Raw genomic sequence first — 15,528 nt, 5'->3', positions numbered from 1 at the left:
CCTATGTGAATGTGTGAAAATGTAAATGTGAGATTTCAAATTAAATCTAGGAGACCCTCAGAAGGCATTTTAATCAGTGTGGTTCGTAGCATTTATTTTAAAACCGGGAGAGATATGAAGTGCTACATTTGGCCCCTGGTTGTTCTTGGAATTGGAGAGAACTGTGTGTGAATGCTGCCTTTTACTTCTGGAGGCAGTGCTTGTTTACACAGTGAGCTGAAGTGATGCCTTTGCAGGGACTCAGCTGAAGGAGCCCACTGTTGGGAAGGGGTGCAAACCCAGGAACCAAGGACCTCAGAGGTGGGGCGGAGGGAAGGGGACTGGCTCTCTTCTCCTGAGATGTGGGAGAGTGGCAAATTTGAGGAGCAGAGCTAAACCAACCACAGCACATTTATTTTAGACAGCAGTCAACACACCCAAGGTTGTGTCTCTGGCTTGTGTGCTTTCTGTGTCATAGTAACTGTGCTTCTGGGGACTCTGTGTTTGTCTTTCAGGGTTCTCTCGGCAGCCCTGGGCTCCCTGGCCTGCCTGGCCCCCCAGGACTTCCTGGAATGAAAGGTGACAGGGTAAGACATCTAGCTCTCAAGAAAGTTCCTTATTTGGAAGATTGACTTCTACTCTGTTGCAAAACCAAGCTCACTTGTGGCCCAGTGATGGATTTTTCTAGAAATTATTATAGAGAGCTATCGAAAAAGAGAGCTGCAGCTACTGAGAGTTGAGATTAAGAAACAAAAATTGAGCTCTCTTGAGACTTGGTTAAGGATCTGACATTATCACTGCAGGGCTCAAGTCACTTCTGTGGCATAGGTTCGATCCCTGGCCCAGGCACTTCTGCATGCTGCAGGTGCATCAAAAAAAAAAAAAAGGAGAGAAACACAAATATTTATTGTGATAATTTACCAGAAGGAAAAAAATAAAAGCTGAAAAAGAAAAAATTTTAGCTGTAATCACACTTCTTATTTAGTCATAAACTTCTATTCTTACTAGTCATGTTTTACATGAATGTGATCAGAGAACATGTTAAGTTTCCAGTGATTTTGTATAATTGTCAGTTTGTCCAGGTCTTACCTGCCTCTTGCTAGGTGGTGAGGATAGGGGGATGTTCTCTTCTACACATTATTCGTACTTGTTCCTATCCACCAGCTCAATAAAGGGAATTGGTTTATTTGAAATTAAATAGTTAAAATTTCAAAATACTGAAAAAGTACTATATTGTGTTCATTACAGGGTGTAGTTGGTGAACCTGGTCCAAAGGGTGAACAGGTAGGTGCCATCATTTGAATCTGAAATGTTAATATGTTTCACCAGCAGGGGGCACTGGCTCATCTGTGGGTATGAGTAAAATGTGTCCGCCAACCCATTTTTCTCAAAGTGCTTCATAATGAACAGGATTTAATTTGGTCTGTAGCCTTATCTACTACTTTAATAAGCTGGAGCTAATGATGGCTCTGCCTTCAAGAAAACACACTGTCTTTCCCTTGAAAAGAGTGGTCCTGTCTCATTCTTATTCACCAAATTGGTTTGCTTCAATCTGTTGGAGCTTTCTATAAGCTGCATCACGATTTTTTTTCCTTTTCCCAGACCTTTGCAAATAAACTATGCAAATGCATTAGAGTTAGCCTTGCCCTGGGTTTTTTTTCCCCCAACTGTAAGAGCTCTTTTAAAGTATTACCTAATTATAAAATTCTTGGATATAGTCAGGAATCCTTAACTTTAGCATAAACTCAGTCTCACCTCTGATTTTTCTCTGGGCTGGACAAGCCTCACCTCTGGCTTTTCTCTGGCCTGGACAAGCCCTCCACAGATAGACTGGAAAGCCATTGAAAGCATTTTTTATTTCTGCATGTTCTTGGGTGCAGTGTGGGGACTTATGAATGCGTATCAATGTTGACTGATTAAAATTGGGCCAAGGGATGAAGTATTTTTAAAATGTGACTTTTAATCTTAATTTTTAGGGTGTCTCTGGTGAAGAGGGTGAAGCAGGAGAAAGGGGTGAACTCGTAAGACATCTTTTTTTTTTTTTTTTTTTTTTTTTTTTTTTTTTTCTGGCTATTGATAGAGCCTCACTGAACTCTGCTATCCTTGCTGATTGCTTTAGAGGCTAAGATGTTTCTACATTAGCTAACAAACAACCCCCCAGAATTGCAGCCAAGATCAAGTAAAACAAGGGGAAACATCCCAACCTTGATAGACTTAAGTGTTTGGAGGACAAAGTATTCCCTTTAGAGGGCACATTTTCCCATGGCTTTCTATCTAGACTTTCAACGTGATTCTTACATGACTGTGGAAAGTCTTTGAATAGTGCCTATCATGGAAACAAAATTAAGGTTTTATTATAGTTAGAAAGTTGTGACTCACCAGTGTGGCTGTGGGCATTATCTCAAGTCTAAAAATCCTGCAAAGAAGTGGCTTCCGACTCCAGAGGAGGCTGCTGCTAATTTTCAGGAGTCAGTGAGAAGGAGAACAAGTTATTGCTCCTACCACCCTTGCTAGGCCTACTGGCTCATCCTTACTAATGCAACCTAGTTGGGAACTTGAGTCTGGTCCTTTGTGGTGGGAGTGGCAGAGTGCTCATAAAATAGTTTCAGAGAGCTTTTAGGATAGGAGAAAATTCTGGTCACTTTGTTTTATTCAGACTTTTAGGATTTAGAGTTAAGATAAATGTAACTTCTCAATTAGGCAAAGCTTCCTATTAAGTAAATTAGAGAAAAAATGATTTCAATCTTATTTCCTGTTAAAACTGTTCATTTCATAAGCTAAGTGTATATTTTAAATCATTCTGTTTTGTAGTGGAGATGCACAGATGTGCTAAAAATGAGCTGAATAAACAACTAGTGGTGGGAGATAGTCAAGTTTTTTTTAAAGCATAAGAGAATGAACATTAGGTTTGATAAAAACTTTTGGGGATGAGTTGAAAAATATTGTTGGAGTTTCAAACATGAAGTCATCTGGTTTAAATATCTATTATGTTTGATAAGAACATGCTAGTTTAGTATCTTTTAACTTACACATTTTAATTCTCGACACCTAGCTTTTAGATCTGGATGGAGCCTTAAAGAGCTCTGATTCAACCCTGTTATTTACTAGACAGTTTAGCCAAAGTCTGGGCAGTTAGACCTCACACCAGGTCATGAAGTTAAGGAGCAGAACTGGGGCCAGAATCCAAATTTTAAATTTAGTATTTTTCTATGGTGCCAGGGTTCTTCTGTTTATGGTTTTCTATAGACCTCGGCAGCACAATCATCTTTTAAATGTTTTTAGTAAACTATCAAATGTGAATACATTGTTCTAATATAATTTTATTTTATTGACTTAGGGAGATATAGGATTACCTGGCCCAAAAGGATCCGTAAGTATAAAAAAAAGTAATGGTATAAGAAAGTAAAAATGTCAAAAACTATAGAAAATGCAATGCTCTGCTTTATGAAATCATGCTATAAACTTCAATTCTAAAAGGACTTATCTTTAAGGAAATTAATGTCTAAATGTGTTCTTTAAGTAGTGGATTAGCCCAAAGTGGGGTGGTGTTATTCATAACAGTGTAAATGGATCTGCCTTTTGACCTAACTATTCTAAAGAAATTTTTTTGTTCATATTATAAGTGGCTAACTATGTATATGCCATAATTTCTTCTGCAAATGGGTCATTTTACAAGAACTGACCTGTGCTTTGCGGTGATGAGAGCATAACTGAATTTCATTGTCAGTCTTATCATTGCCAATATTTCAGTAGTTTTCTTAATCTCCTGTGTGTTCTAGTTGGAAAAGTAACATTTAGGCATGATGTGAAAGAAAATACAGATAATTATTAAAGTGAGAAAATGTTCATTTCAATCAATCAGTTTATCATTTTTCAGAAACTAAACTGATATCCTTAGAGATTGGATGTTTTCAGAATCATAGAATCAATTAATAGCAAGTCTAGAAGGATTTTTTGATATGAAAGAACTGTACATTTTTAAAATATAAAATTTAAGATAACATAAGGAGAAAGGATGAAGCTCAGACTTCAATCTCAAGGCCCCTGTTATCAGTTTCCATGAATCTCCAAGCCCTCCCTGTTTCTGGGCTCCTCTCAAGCTCATCATTTTATCCATCATGTAGGTCCATCATATTATCCTCTTGCCAGGCAATGTCCTCTAGATAAAAAGATAAAGCCCACTATTTATGCCTTCTCTGCCTAAAACCTTTCAAGAATAACATTTTATAGAATAAAATCAGACTCTTAGCCAAGTGTATATAAAGCCTTTGATGAAGCAGTCCCTGCCTCACAGCCTCCTTTCTGACCTCTCTGGAACGTCATCTGTTTGTAGTTCTTTTTACTTGGCATATGTTGTGTAGTGCCCTGGTGGTGTTCTCCTAGCCTGGGGCACTCTTACTCTTCCCTTAGAATAGTACCTCCTCCATAAATGTTTAGCCTCATCTTCAACCCAACTTTCTCCAGATGGACCCAGGCTGACTTGATTTCAGCACCCTGCCCTGGCCTCTTCCCACAGCACCAAGATGGAAATTACTACATTGTTATTACTTTTCCTGTCTACATACTACGTCTGAACACCATGCGACAGTCTCAAGCTTCAAATAATATCTTTATGCTTGAAACTCTTTGACAGAAATGGTTTGGGTAAACCTTAATAGAATTTGGTAGAGGAAATTCTACTTCACTGTCTAGACAGAATCAGTAATGTTCACTGATAAGAATTCAGGTTGTGTATATATAAAAGTGGATGAACAGTACAGGTGTCAAAATTAGTTCATGTCATTTAAATTTGGATATAATACTAGGAATCAGCTCTTGATTTATCACTTCCCTTCCTACCCGTCTTTTCTGACACTATCCAAGTAATGCCATAATATTGAAGCATCCCAGAACCAGGGGAGCTAGTTACTAACAGAAAGATTCTTGCTTTCCTCCATGATTTCAGCGCAGACAACCTGGTGAGTGGGTGAGGTCTGTATTCCAGTTTTGACTTCAGTGTACCCCCTCCTCTACTGAGGAATTCGTTCCCTTAGGATGTCCTGGCCATGCTGGCCCTTGATTTTGTCATCAAAAATGTCCCATCTCTTGTTCTATCAGTATTTTAGACATTGCCAGCAAGGTAATACACTCTGATTTAGTCTCCTTTGTTTTCTTCCAGTTCTTTAGTGCATCTTGAATTCATTTTTGCTTCTCCTCCAGGCTTTTTTTAGAAGTTTGCTGTGGTTTTGCATTCTAGTCACCTGACAATTCCCCAGCAGCTATCCTTCCATCCCACACCCTTAGCAATCCCTGTTGACTTTGACTTTCAGGAAATCTTTTAAGCCAAAATTTCTTCATAGAAGCAATTTTGACAAATTGACTTTGAATGTCATTTTTTAAAATAGAGATGGAAAAAGCATACTCCTTGAGCTTTATTTAGATGTGTCTAGAGAAAGCCTTGCTTCATCACCTTTTTTCCTTTAGTTTAAAACATTTGAGTGTTTGAGCAAGTTGGCTTTTTCTAGAAAAATGTTGCATATGAAAAAGAAGCAGGATTGAGTTGCTTTATGAACATTCATATCTTGAGCAGTAATATTCCCTCCATGCCTCCTGTCTTTTTATCTTCTCATTCTTATGCTGTAAACAACAGTTCGCTGTAACTACGTTGCCAGAAATTCTACCAGAAGTAGTTTAACAAAAAATAAATGAATTTAGTGTCTTAAAGCAGTTTTTGTAGATGAGGGCTTTAAAAATGCCATTTAGTGGTCTGCTTTCAGAAGAAAAATCTAATTGGTATATGCTTTTGTGCTAAGGAAATAATTGGTTTATTTTTTAACATCTTTAATATTTAGATTTTTATCTTCTTCAATCTTATATAAATTATTGACTTACTCTTATTGTTCTGGTATTTTAAATGCATTAATTTTAAACCTAGCATTTTGAATGCATTTGATTTCATTTTAGTATTTTCTAATTTCTGGATCCATCTGACTTCCAGTTCTCCAAAGAATGTTAAGAACATAATTTATGTTCTTGGAAAATCGTTATGCTTTCTTTATTAGTCGTAACAATGCAAAACGTGTATTGTGAACTCAGTGGTCTTTTTGTGGCCAGAAAAGGTTAACATGTTTTACTGAAAACTAACATGGCTTAAAGTATGAAGAAAGTGATTTTAAAACGTATTACCCCAGTCAACATTTTGAAATAATAACTGTACCAAAAAGACAGATCTTCAAAAAGTTCACTTGAGCTGGAATGCTAAGAGATTGGAGCAGTGTTGTGTATTTACCTTGTGTGTTTACCTTGGGGATTTGTAACCTCTGAGCAAACACCTCTTAGGAGATAGGATGTAAGTAAACCCACAATTTCATGTAAGTGTATTAATATGAGACGGACACATTCCTTATGTTTAGCCTGGATGTACAGCGTGCCCTTCTGTTTTAGGTAGGTAACCCTGGGGAGCCTGGCTTGAGGGGACCTGAAGGAAGCCGGGGGCTTCCTGGAGTGGAAGGACCTCGAGGACCACCTGGCCCGCGAGGCGTGCAGGGAGAACAGGGCGCCACTGGCCTGCCGGGGATTGAAGGTCCTCCAGTGAGTACTGGAGTTTCCCTTTAGAAGCTCCATCCCACAGCATGGGGGGGTGGGTGGGAGGTGGGGTGGGATGGGGTTGGGCAGGACCTGACCTCAGCTCCTCAGCATCGGGCAAGTTATGTAAATCCAGCCATCTGGCTCCTTGCCCAGCCTGTCAGTTTACCATCTAACAATGTCCTCTTTCTGGCTCCTTGTACAAACTGGCTTTTGTCTTTTCTGTCCCAGGGTAGAGCACCAACTGATCAGCACATTAAGCAGGTTTGCATGAGAGTCATGCAAGGTAAGTAAATCAGAATGGCTTGATTTTTGCATGCTTTAAAAGTGGGCAACTTTGAATAATATTAATTTCAATTTTGTTTCATCCAATTTGTTGCCATTTGTAATAGCTTATAGCTTTGAGGAAAAATATCACCTTTCTGGGTCAACCTGGATTTTTTTTTTTTTTTGGCCCATGGGATTAATTTACAAGAAAGTACATATATAAACACAGGCATGCACAGATACACATACACAGACCCACACATGTTTTTTTATCCTTTGGAAAACAAATTCTCGGAGTCTTTCTCCTCTTAATGTCCTATCACTTAGTGTGTACTTGGCCCTGACCTAGGCACTTTCTGTAGGTTGTATGAGGAGAAATTGGCAGTCTTCTGCCCATAAGAAGCATAAGGCCATTATTTCTATTTATAGCAAGTATGTAGAAACCAATAACTAGAATTTTACCGAGATGGTGATATATTTTTGCATTTCTTAACCTTTATCTAATTTCATCTGTAACTATGGCAATTGCTCTTTATTCTCTTATTTTGATTGGAACTAATTCTGTCATGAGGAAACACTCATCTTTTGTGTGTTCATGAGAGAGGACAGTTTGTCTAGTAGATTCATAGACCTTTCCCGAGTAAAATTGTCACTTCTGTATTTGAAAACCAGTATTGCGGACGTTTTTTCTTGAAAGGATATTTCCATTTTAAATATTACATGTTGCAAAAATTATGACTTTATACCAACTCTTACTTAAATAAGGCCAACTCTGGATACTCATATTTGAACAATTTTAAAATCTTAGTGAGAAATGTGTTCCTAATTCATATTCTCCTTCACACCCTAAAGCGTTTAAAAATACTGCCTTAGAATATTTCCCTTAGGGTATTTTAATGGGGAAGTTTTCTTGTTCTCCATGGTTTTAGAGGATGATGCTCAATCTATTCAGTGGTTTCTGATAAAGCCTACCCAGTTATTAATTTTTAAGACAGTATGACCATTTCTAGGGATTAAGCTCTCTTTAATGTCTGGTGTCTCTTCCAGGCATGAAACAACTTTGAGAAGGAGAATTGATAGGAAGTCATGAATGCTCAGGATGTCATATTGCTTAATATCTTCAAGCTAGCCTTGGTCCCAAATGGCATCTTAGTACTAATTCTGAATAACGTCCTTGGCTTCTATAAAGCTTCTAGGTATCAGCTTCTACCCGTGTAGAGAAGCACATTTTTTTCTCCCACCCTGGGTTTTCAGGTAACCAGCCAGGTTCAGGTGACAAACTCATCTCTTTGGAACACTGCTCAGCCCAAGCCCTGAAGTTTAAGGACCTTTATCCCCAACCCCTTGTCTTAGAGCTGCAGAACCAGCTCCATACAGGGAGGGCTGAATTAAGCAGCACCACTGAAGCCTCCTGGCAGAAAGCCCCTGGAAAAATGATCCAGCTATATCCTCTTCTCACCACCAGTTTGGAATCTCTGGTGACTCTTTTAGAAAAAAGGCACTTGGAATAGCTCTCTTTTCATTTGAATCACTTTTGTGTTTCTGACTTCCTTGGGCTGTTTTGTTTATTATCTTTTAGAGCATTTTGCTGCGATGGCTGCTAGCCTCAAGCGTCCGGAATCAGGAGCCTCTGGCCTCCCTGGGCGTCCTGGTCCCCCTGGCCCCCCAGGTCCCCCTGGAGAGAATGGTTTCCCAGGCCAGATGGGACTTCGTGGCCTTCCAGGCATGAAAGGGCCCCCTGGGGCTCTTGGTTTGAGGGGACCTAAAGGTAAGGCAAACTGGCCTTTTTCAGGTACATTCACATGTCCTACCAAGCTCCATATACCTCTGAGACAAGAAGATTATCATCCTCTTTTGCAGTGGCAACAGAAAAGATTAGAAAACTATTGTTTGATATTTTCTTGACCTTGGTGTTGTGACAACAGTGGACCAAATACAAGAATTAAGTTCCCTTGAGTTTTTATTTTTTCGTCTTGTCTGAGACATGTGGAAGTGCCCAGGCCAGGGATCAAAATACCTGCCACAGCAGCAGCCAGAGCCACAGCAGTGACAACCCTACTTCCTTAACCTGCAAATACACCAGGGAACTCCCAAGGTCCTTTGACTTTTAGTATTGATCTTTCCCACTCTGCCTTAATCATAGTTCAAAATAAATTTTATAGGATCTGGTAAAGGATCATTCAGTTTTTTTTTTTTTTTTGAGACTCTAAAATCATTATAAAGCTCTTCTAAAACCGGCTTTAGAATGCTTGATTCTGTTGCTTAAATGAACACAAATTTGTTAGCAGGACATCATAAAAATCACATCATGAGCTTTCCTCTTCTTTTTTTTTTTTTCCTCTTCTTTTAAAGAGTGACATTGGATATTACTTTTGATGGATTTTTTTTTTTTTCAGCTCTGAGGTATGTTCTAACTTTATTCCTTATTTAGCATAAGAGAGTATGAGAGAGTTTGTTTCTTCTTTAGTTAAAGCAAGGTTAGCCCTTGAAACTGGTATTTTGCAGGAAAATAGGATTGTGAGTGTGTTAGTTGTTCCATAGGATTTGCAGAAGGACTGGCTGCCTCTGGTGGTGGTTGCTAGTTGAGGTGAGAAAGTATGTCAGCTTGCAGAGGGCGGGGTGGAGGGGGCTGTGTCTCCTGGATAATTTATAGAGAGGACTAAAAGTGGGGAGTTTCTGTGTCATGATGAGTGACTGACAGCTCTCTGGGAACTTTCAAAAAGACTCTGCATAAAAAACAAGAGAGGGACTTTGTTTTTTAAACAGCGGTGCTCCAATTAGGGATAAATATTATGGTGTGAGTGGTCAGAGGTCAAGCAAGCTGCCTTTTTGGATCTATAAATGAATTGCTGATGCATCTGGCTCACTACACCTGCAGCTGGAACAGAGTTTTTAATTACTTGAGGGGCGTGCATACACAGAGCTGCATGTTAAAAAATGAGCCCTAATTGGGGCCTCTTGTAAACCTGGCACAATTTCCATGTTTTTGGAGGCTGGACAAAATCAATTATGGAGAGAGCACTGAGTTCATCTTAGAGAGAACTGGATCTTTTTTTCTGAAAGAATCTCAGAGCCTCTCATCTTTGTCCTGCTTTGAGCAGCAATTCAGGAATTCATATTGGAAGGGCTCTCCTTATTGTTGGGCCCCCACTCACTCTATAAACCATTCCAGGAAATGCCACGCCATGGATCACTGGCTTAGCTGACTGTGTTGAGCCCCAGCCCACAAGTGACCCCTCAGCCTTGGTGGGTTCACTTCAGAGCAGTGGTCCCAGCAGAACAGTCCCTGCAGTATCCATATCACCAGAGAACTTATTAGGAAGACAGATTCTCCTCCTACACCAGGAGTGAGCCCACAGTGGAGATGCACTAGTGTGGGTTGGTCACCCACCTCCCCCGATGAAAAGGGCTCTGGGGCTCACAGCCCTGTTTGCTCCAGTTAAAAGAAAGTCTCCATATTGGGGGCTGAGCTTAAATTTTAGCTCAAGTCCCATTTCAAGCCCTAAGAAAGGAAAATGGGGAGTTCCTGTTGTGACTCAGTGGGTTACGAACCTGACTGGTAACCATGAGGATGCAGGTTTGATCCCTGGCCTCACTCAGTGGGTTAAGGATCTGGCATTGCTGTCAGCTGTGGTGTAGGTTGCAGATGTGGGTCAGATCTGGTGTTGCTGTGACTGTGTCTGTTGCTGTAGGCTGGCAGCTGCAGCTCAAATACGAACCCTAGCCTGGGAACTTTCACATCCTGCAGGTGCAACCCTAAAAAGCAAAAAAAAAATTTTTTTTAATTAAGAAAGGAAAATGTATATGTACTTGCTAACAGCCTAGGCTGCACACAGGGCCACCCAGGGAGCTTTACACACTGCCCATGTCTGGGTCCCCTTCCCAGACATTTTGATTTCCTTGGTCCCGGTATCAGGCTTTAAAAATATTCTCCAGGTGATGTTAATGTACATCCAGGGGCGAGAAACACTGGAAACAAAGATGATGTGATCTGGAAACTTCCTGGAAGCTTGGAATCACAGCATGGAGTTGTGTCTGGATCAGACTGGGTTGGCTCTAGCAGGTGGAACTTATTTTGAAGGGGCGAACACTATATTTCTGTGTTTGAAACCTGAAAAATGTCTCTGGCACTAAGTTCATTCATGAAGCAGAATTTGCCCCCCCTCCATTTTTCTGTAGTATTTATCTAGAAGTGAGATAGTTCTGTTCTTTTTTCAAAAGAACTTTCTCTCCCCATCCTCCTCCAAATCTCTCTTGGCACTGAGTTCCTTTAAAACAGCATCTTCGCTGAGTTTTCTTAAAATATGGGGTGTGAGAAGAAAGGAATAAGCAGCTTTTCTGTCTCAGTCAGTGCTGTGCCATTTGGAGATGTGTGGTTCTAGGTAACAAGACTTGACCTTTTTTTGCCCATCACATGCATTAACAATCCGATTTAATAAGAAAACATAGTGTTCTACAGAGGTTACAGATCAAATTTTCCCTGAGAATAAACACTCCATTTGAAACTTAACTGTTCCACAGTCAGAGAAGACATGTTTTTCATTGTCACCTGTCACATTTTTTTCTCATGGTTAATAAAGAAGGGATGGTATGGGTCTTGGTTTGCTATAGGCTTACTTTGAGAGCCTTTTTCCAAAGAAATTGCTATGGAGGCAAACTTTCGTAAAACAAACGTTTTACTAAAGCTTTTAACAGTTCAGGCTATGTCTTAATCAAATCAGTTTTCTTCCTAAAAAATTGCTGTGGAAAACATAGTGGAACTTTTTTTTTTTTTTTTTTTTTTTTTTTTTTTTTTTTTTTTTTTGCCATTTCCACTTCATGTGAAAGTTCCTGGGCCAGGGATTGAACTGCACCAGAGCAGCAACTCTAGCCTCTGTGGTGACAACATCAGATCCTTAACCTGCTGAACCACAAGGGAACTTCCATAGTGGAACATTTTTAATAGGAGCTAGTAGAAAACTCAAAGCTTAAATCATGTTTATATATTTTTTGGTTTTCATCTACATGTTTTACACTTTTACACAAACATGTTACAACTGCAGCCCTGCTGTGTGTCCATTTCATGTGACACTTGAGCAGGAACACTAGAGACCCTTGAATGGCCCCTGTTCACTTTGCTGAGGATTTAGTCAGTTTTTTATGTCAGAAGTACTCTTTTTAAATGTTGATGGCTTGTTAATTTCAAGTCCCTTGGAGGAAGGCTGGGTATATTTTTAGATATTTTAGTGTGGGTCAAGTAGATGTGTCACCATGTAAATAAAATATGTATTTTTTAAATAAATTAAACCACTTTTTATTATAAGCTCAATTGACACAGAGTTCACTGAAGATACACTCCACTTTTACAGAAGCCTGTAAATAGAATAATGCATTAACACAAAAAATAGTTCTTCAATATAAATTTAAAGAAATGATTTTCAAAGAGAATACGGGTTATTTATTTCAATAATTAAAGATGGCTGTTGTATATGCAGGGCTTGGAAAAGTACCTGTGTAGTTGAGACCCACCTTTTCCAGTGTTCATTTTGCTCATGTGAAGATGGGGCATCAATTATAGCTTCCAAATTGATGACATCAATAGCAATTATGGAGCAATGAGAATGTCTTTGGTTTCAGCCACTCTGTTCATTAAGAGCTGCTATTCTTCTCCGACTGCCTATTTCCCTTCACACCTTATCGAACGCTTACTTGACAAGCTCTTTGTAGGTCTTTCCTGACACAATAGACTAACAAAGGTGAGCTTGAGTTCCCTGAGCCAGGTTTCCTACATCTTGGAGGAAGACATGACCAGTGTTTGGAGAAACAGATTAGCCTGACATGTGTACAACTGCTCCTCCAATTTGCCAGGTGGCTCTGTCCTGGGGCCTGTTGAAAATTTGTTTTTCCATGACTGATCACCAAAAAACAGCATTGAAATGAAGATGTGGTCTTTTTTTTTTTTTTAAATTTGGAGAAAATCATATTCTGTATGTAAGACAATGTTATTAATTATGATCACTGTGCTGTATTCCCTTTATTCTGCAGTGTCCAAACATGCTGATAATCCCATCCAGTGAATGTTTACTTTCAAGACCTTGTATTTTTCAGTTCTAGAATTATTGTGTTTTTCTTAAGAGTTTTTCTGTCTCTCCTGAAGTTTCACATCACTTCACTGATTATATCCATCTTTTTCTATAAGTTTGTTTATATATAAATAAAAAACTATATATATATAATAGTTTTTTTAAAGAGACAGTGGTCTTATGCCTTGAAGCAACATTTTAAAGTTGGTGTGGCTTCATGCTAGAATGTGTTGAACTGTCACTGTCCCTGTGAAAGTTGCATTTTAATTTATAATCTTCATCTTGTATCTTCAGAAAATGTGGCACATTCTCACTTGCCAGTCTTGAGAATAGCTGTGAGATGACATTTAAATTGCTAAGTTAACAAGTGTGCTTAAGCCGTTAGTTTTTAAAATGCTAATTGTTATATCTTCCTAATTCAGGTCATACTGATGATGAGTATAAAAAATATCTAGCTTCTGTGAGTATGAGTTCAGGCTGAGCTGTGTATCTTTGCACAGTATTGATAGACTTGTTTTGAAAATGTAGTTGATTATTTTTTGTTGTTATTTTTGTTTTGTTTTGTTTTGGTCTTTTTGCCTTTTCTAGGGCCGCTCCTGAAGCATATGGAGGTTCCTAGGCTAGGGGTTGAGTTGGAGCTGTAGCCACTGGCCTACGCCAAAGCCACAGCCACAGCAACTCGGGATCTGAGCTGTGTCTGTGACCTACACCACAGCTCACAGCAACGCCGGATCCTTAACCCACTGGGCAAGGCCAGGGATTGAACCCACAACCTCATGGTTCCTAGTTGGATTCATTAACCACCTGAGCCACGAAGGGAACTCCTGAAAATGTAGTTGATTCACCATAAAAATATTCACACAAGGACATTCACAGCTAAAATCAAAGTATGGCAACTATTTAAATATTCATTTCATAATTAGAGAGTTTTGACTATTTGACAAATGCACAGATGGTTGTATACATATTTTTTCCTATTTTTGTTTTGTACATGATTTTGTTTTTAAAATTATAACAATCCTGACAATATTGAATGAGGTTGGGCTGATACAAATATTTGGAAAATGATTATGTATGGAATTTTTTGCAAAATGCCATTGCATTTTCTAACAATGTGGTAAAATAATAATTTTCCACTATACTAATAAGACAGTAGAACTTGTCTTTTCCCAGGAGCAACAGAAGTCATTTAGGATCAGTTAACTGAGATAATAAGGTGCTTTGCTAATGAGGCCAAGATTCAGGGTTTGGTCTCTGCAGGGGCCAAGATAATTAATTCAGCTTTGTTCTGTGGCTGCTGAATCCCCATATTCAATCAGCTGTCTTGCAAATACACATGGTTGGTTGCAATCCAAAGTACTTTCTCTATAAATAATGAGTCAGAAGTGAAATGTAGGTACTTGCGACAGCACCCTTTAAGTTTTGAAAATTCATTAATTTATTTTTGGTAATACTAAATTTATGTTGTTCAAGAATTTTAAAATGTATAAAAAGATACTTAGTGAAGAGTGTCTCTCCCACCCCTGTCTCCCATCTGCCTCATCTCCTTTATCTTTCCCGTTAGGAGTCACTATTACTGGTTTCCGACCTACTCTTACCAGTGATGATACACAAGGATCTATGAATATACATTTTTCCCTACAGCCTTTTAACAACAAATCATATTGTCCTTTAGCAAGTGACTTGGACCTTGTGTTTTTTTTGATGGGGGGCTTGCATTTTTTACTTAACAGTGCCTTGGGGATCATTTCAAAGAGCTAGTTCTTGGTCACAGGTGCATACTATCCCACTCTGTGGAAGGTAAAGCGTATTTTACCCTTTAATAGATATTTAGATTGTTTCCAATTTCTGTTAATTTTTTTTCACGTTGCATTTGCATATTTCTTATTAAACTTCTTCCTAGTTAATTTTAATTTAGTTACTATTACAAATGGGATCATTTTTCATTATATCTTATTACTACTGATTGTTTACATATATGAAAATGATTGATTTCCATGTACTAATTTTGTAGCTTGCTGCTTTACTGAATTCTCTTATTGTTTCTAGTAGATTCGGGTTGATTTACTAGGGTTTAAGATAAACAGTTGTGGAATTCCCTGGTGGCCTAGCAGGTTAAGAATCCGGTATTGTCACTGCTGTGGTGCAGGTTGCTGCTATGGCACAGGTTTGATCCCTGGCCCAGGAAATTCTGTATGCTGCAGGTGCAACCAAAAAAAAAAAAAAAAAGATAAACAGTCCTGAATGAACTCTTCCTTCACTGCTCTCATTAGCAGAGAGAGAAGGGCTGAGTAAGAGAAGAATGTGGGAACCAAAGCAAGAGTGGCTGCTGTCTTTTCGGGGCAGTAATAACTTTTGAATTAATGTCTTTAAAAGTTTTTTAAAAAGATAAACCATCCTGAAAATACAGATGGTTCAAACCAAATAATAAAATAATAGTGATAAAGTGGGTGTGGTTATAGCGTTCTGACTGTAGTGGATGTTTTTCTCATTAAGCATTGTGCCAGCTTTGGGTGGAGGTATATATACTTTATCATGTTAAGGAAGCAGATTAATTCCTATTTTATTGAATGTTGTATCAGGACTGCATGTTTAATTGTCACATATCTTTTCAGCATCTATGGATATGATCATTTATTTTCCCTGCTTAGACCTC

General features: G+C 38.7%; 1 protein-coding gene across 3 annotated transcripts in view; it reads left to right on the top strand.

The window, feature by feature from the left end:
- Positions 1-15,528, top strand: part of COL9A1 (collagen type IX alpha 1 chain) — a 119,457-nt gene that overhangs the window by 88,616 nt on the left and 15,313 nt on the right. For all 3 annotated transcript variants that reach the window (XM_084958774.1, XM_003121273.5, XM_021089350.2), the window contains 7 exons: positions 495-566; positions 1,228-1,263; positions 1,956-2,000; positions 3,317-3,349; positions 6,403-6,549; positions 6,775-6,829; positions 8,390-8,578. In XM_084958774.1, coding sequence (XP_084814900.1) covers positions 495-566; positions 1,228-1,263; positions 1,956-2,000; positions 3,317-3,349; positions 6,403-6,549; positions 6,775-6,829; positions 8,390-8,578 — 577 coding nt within the window. The remainder of the gene's footprint in view (positions 1-494; positions 567-1,227; positions 1,264-1,955; positions 2,001-3,316; positions 3,350-6,402; positions 6,550-6,774; positions 6,830-8,389; positions 8,579-15,528) is intronic.

Source organism: Sus scrofa, chromosome 1, assembly GCF_054392235.1.
Source record: "Sus scrofa isolate SSC_HxYL_T2T_F1_AM1 chromosome 1, Sscrofa_HxYL_maternal_Yorkshire_Landrace_v2.0, whole genome shotgun sequence".
Taxonomy (NCBI): Eukaryota; Metazoa; Chordata; class Mammalia; order Artiodactyla; family Suidae; genus Sus; species Sus scrofa.
This window is presented reverse-complemented; position numbering and strand designations above follow the sequence as displayed.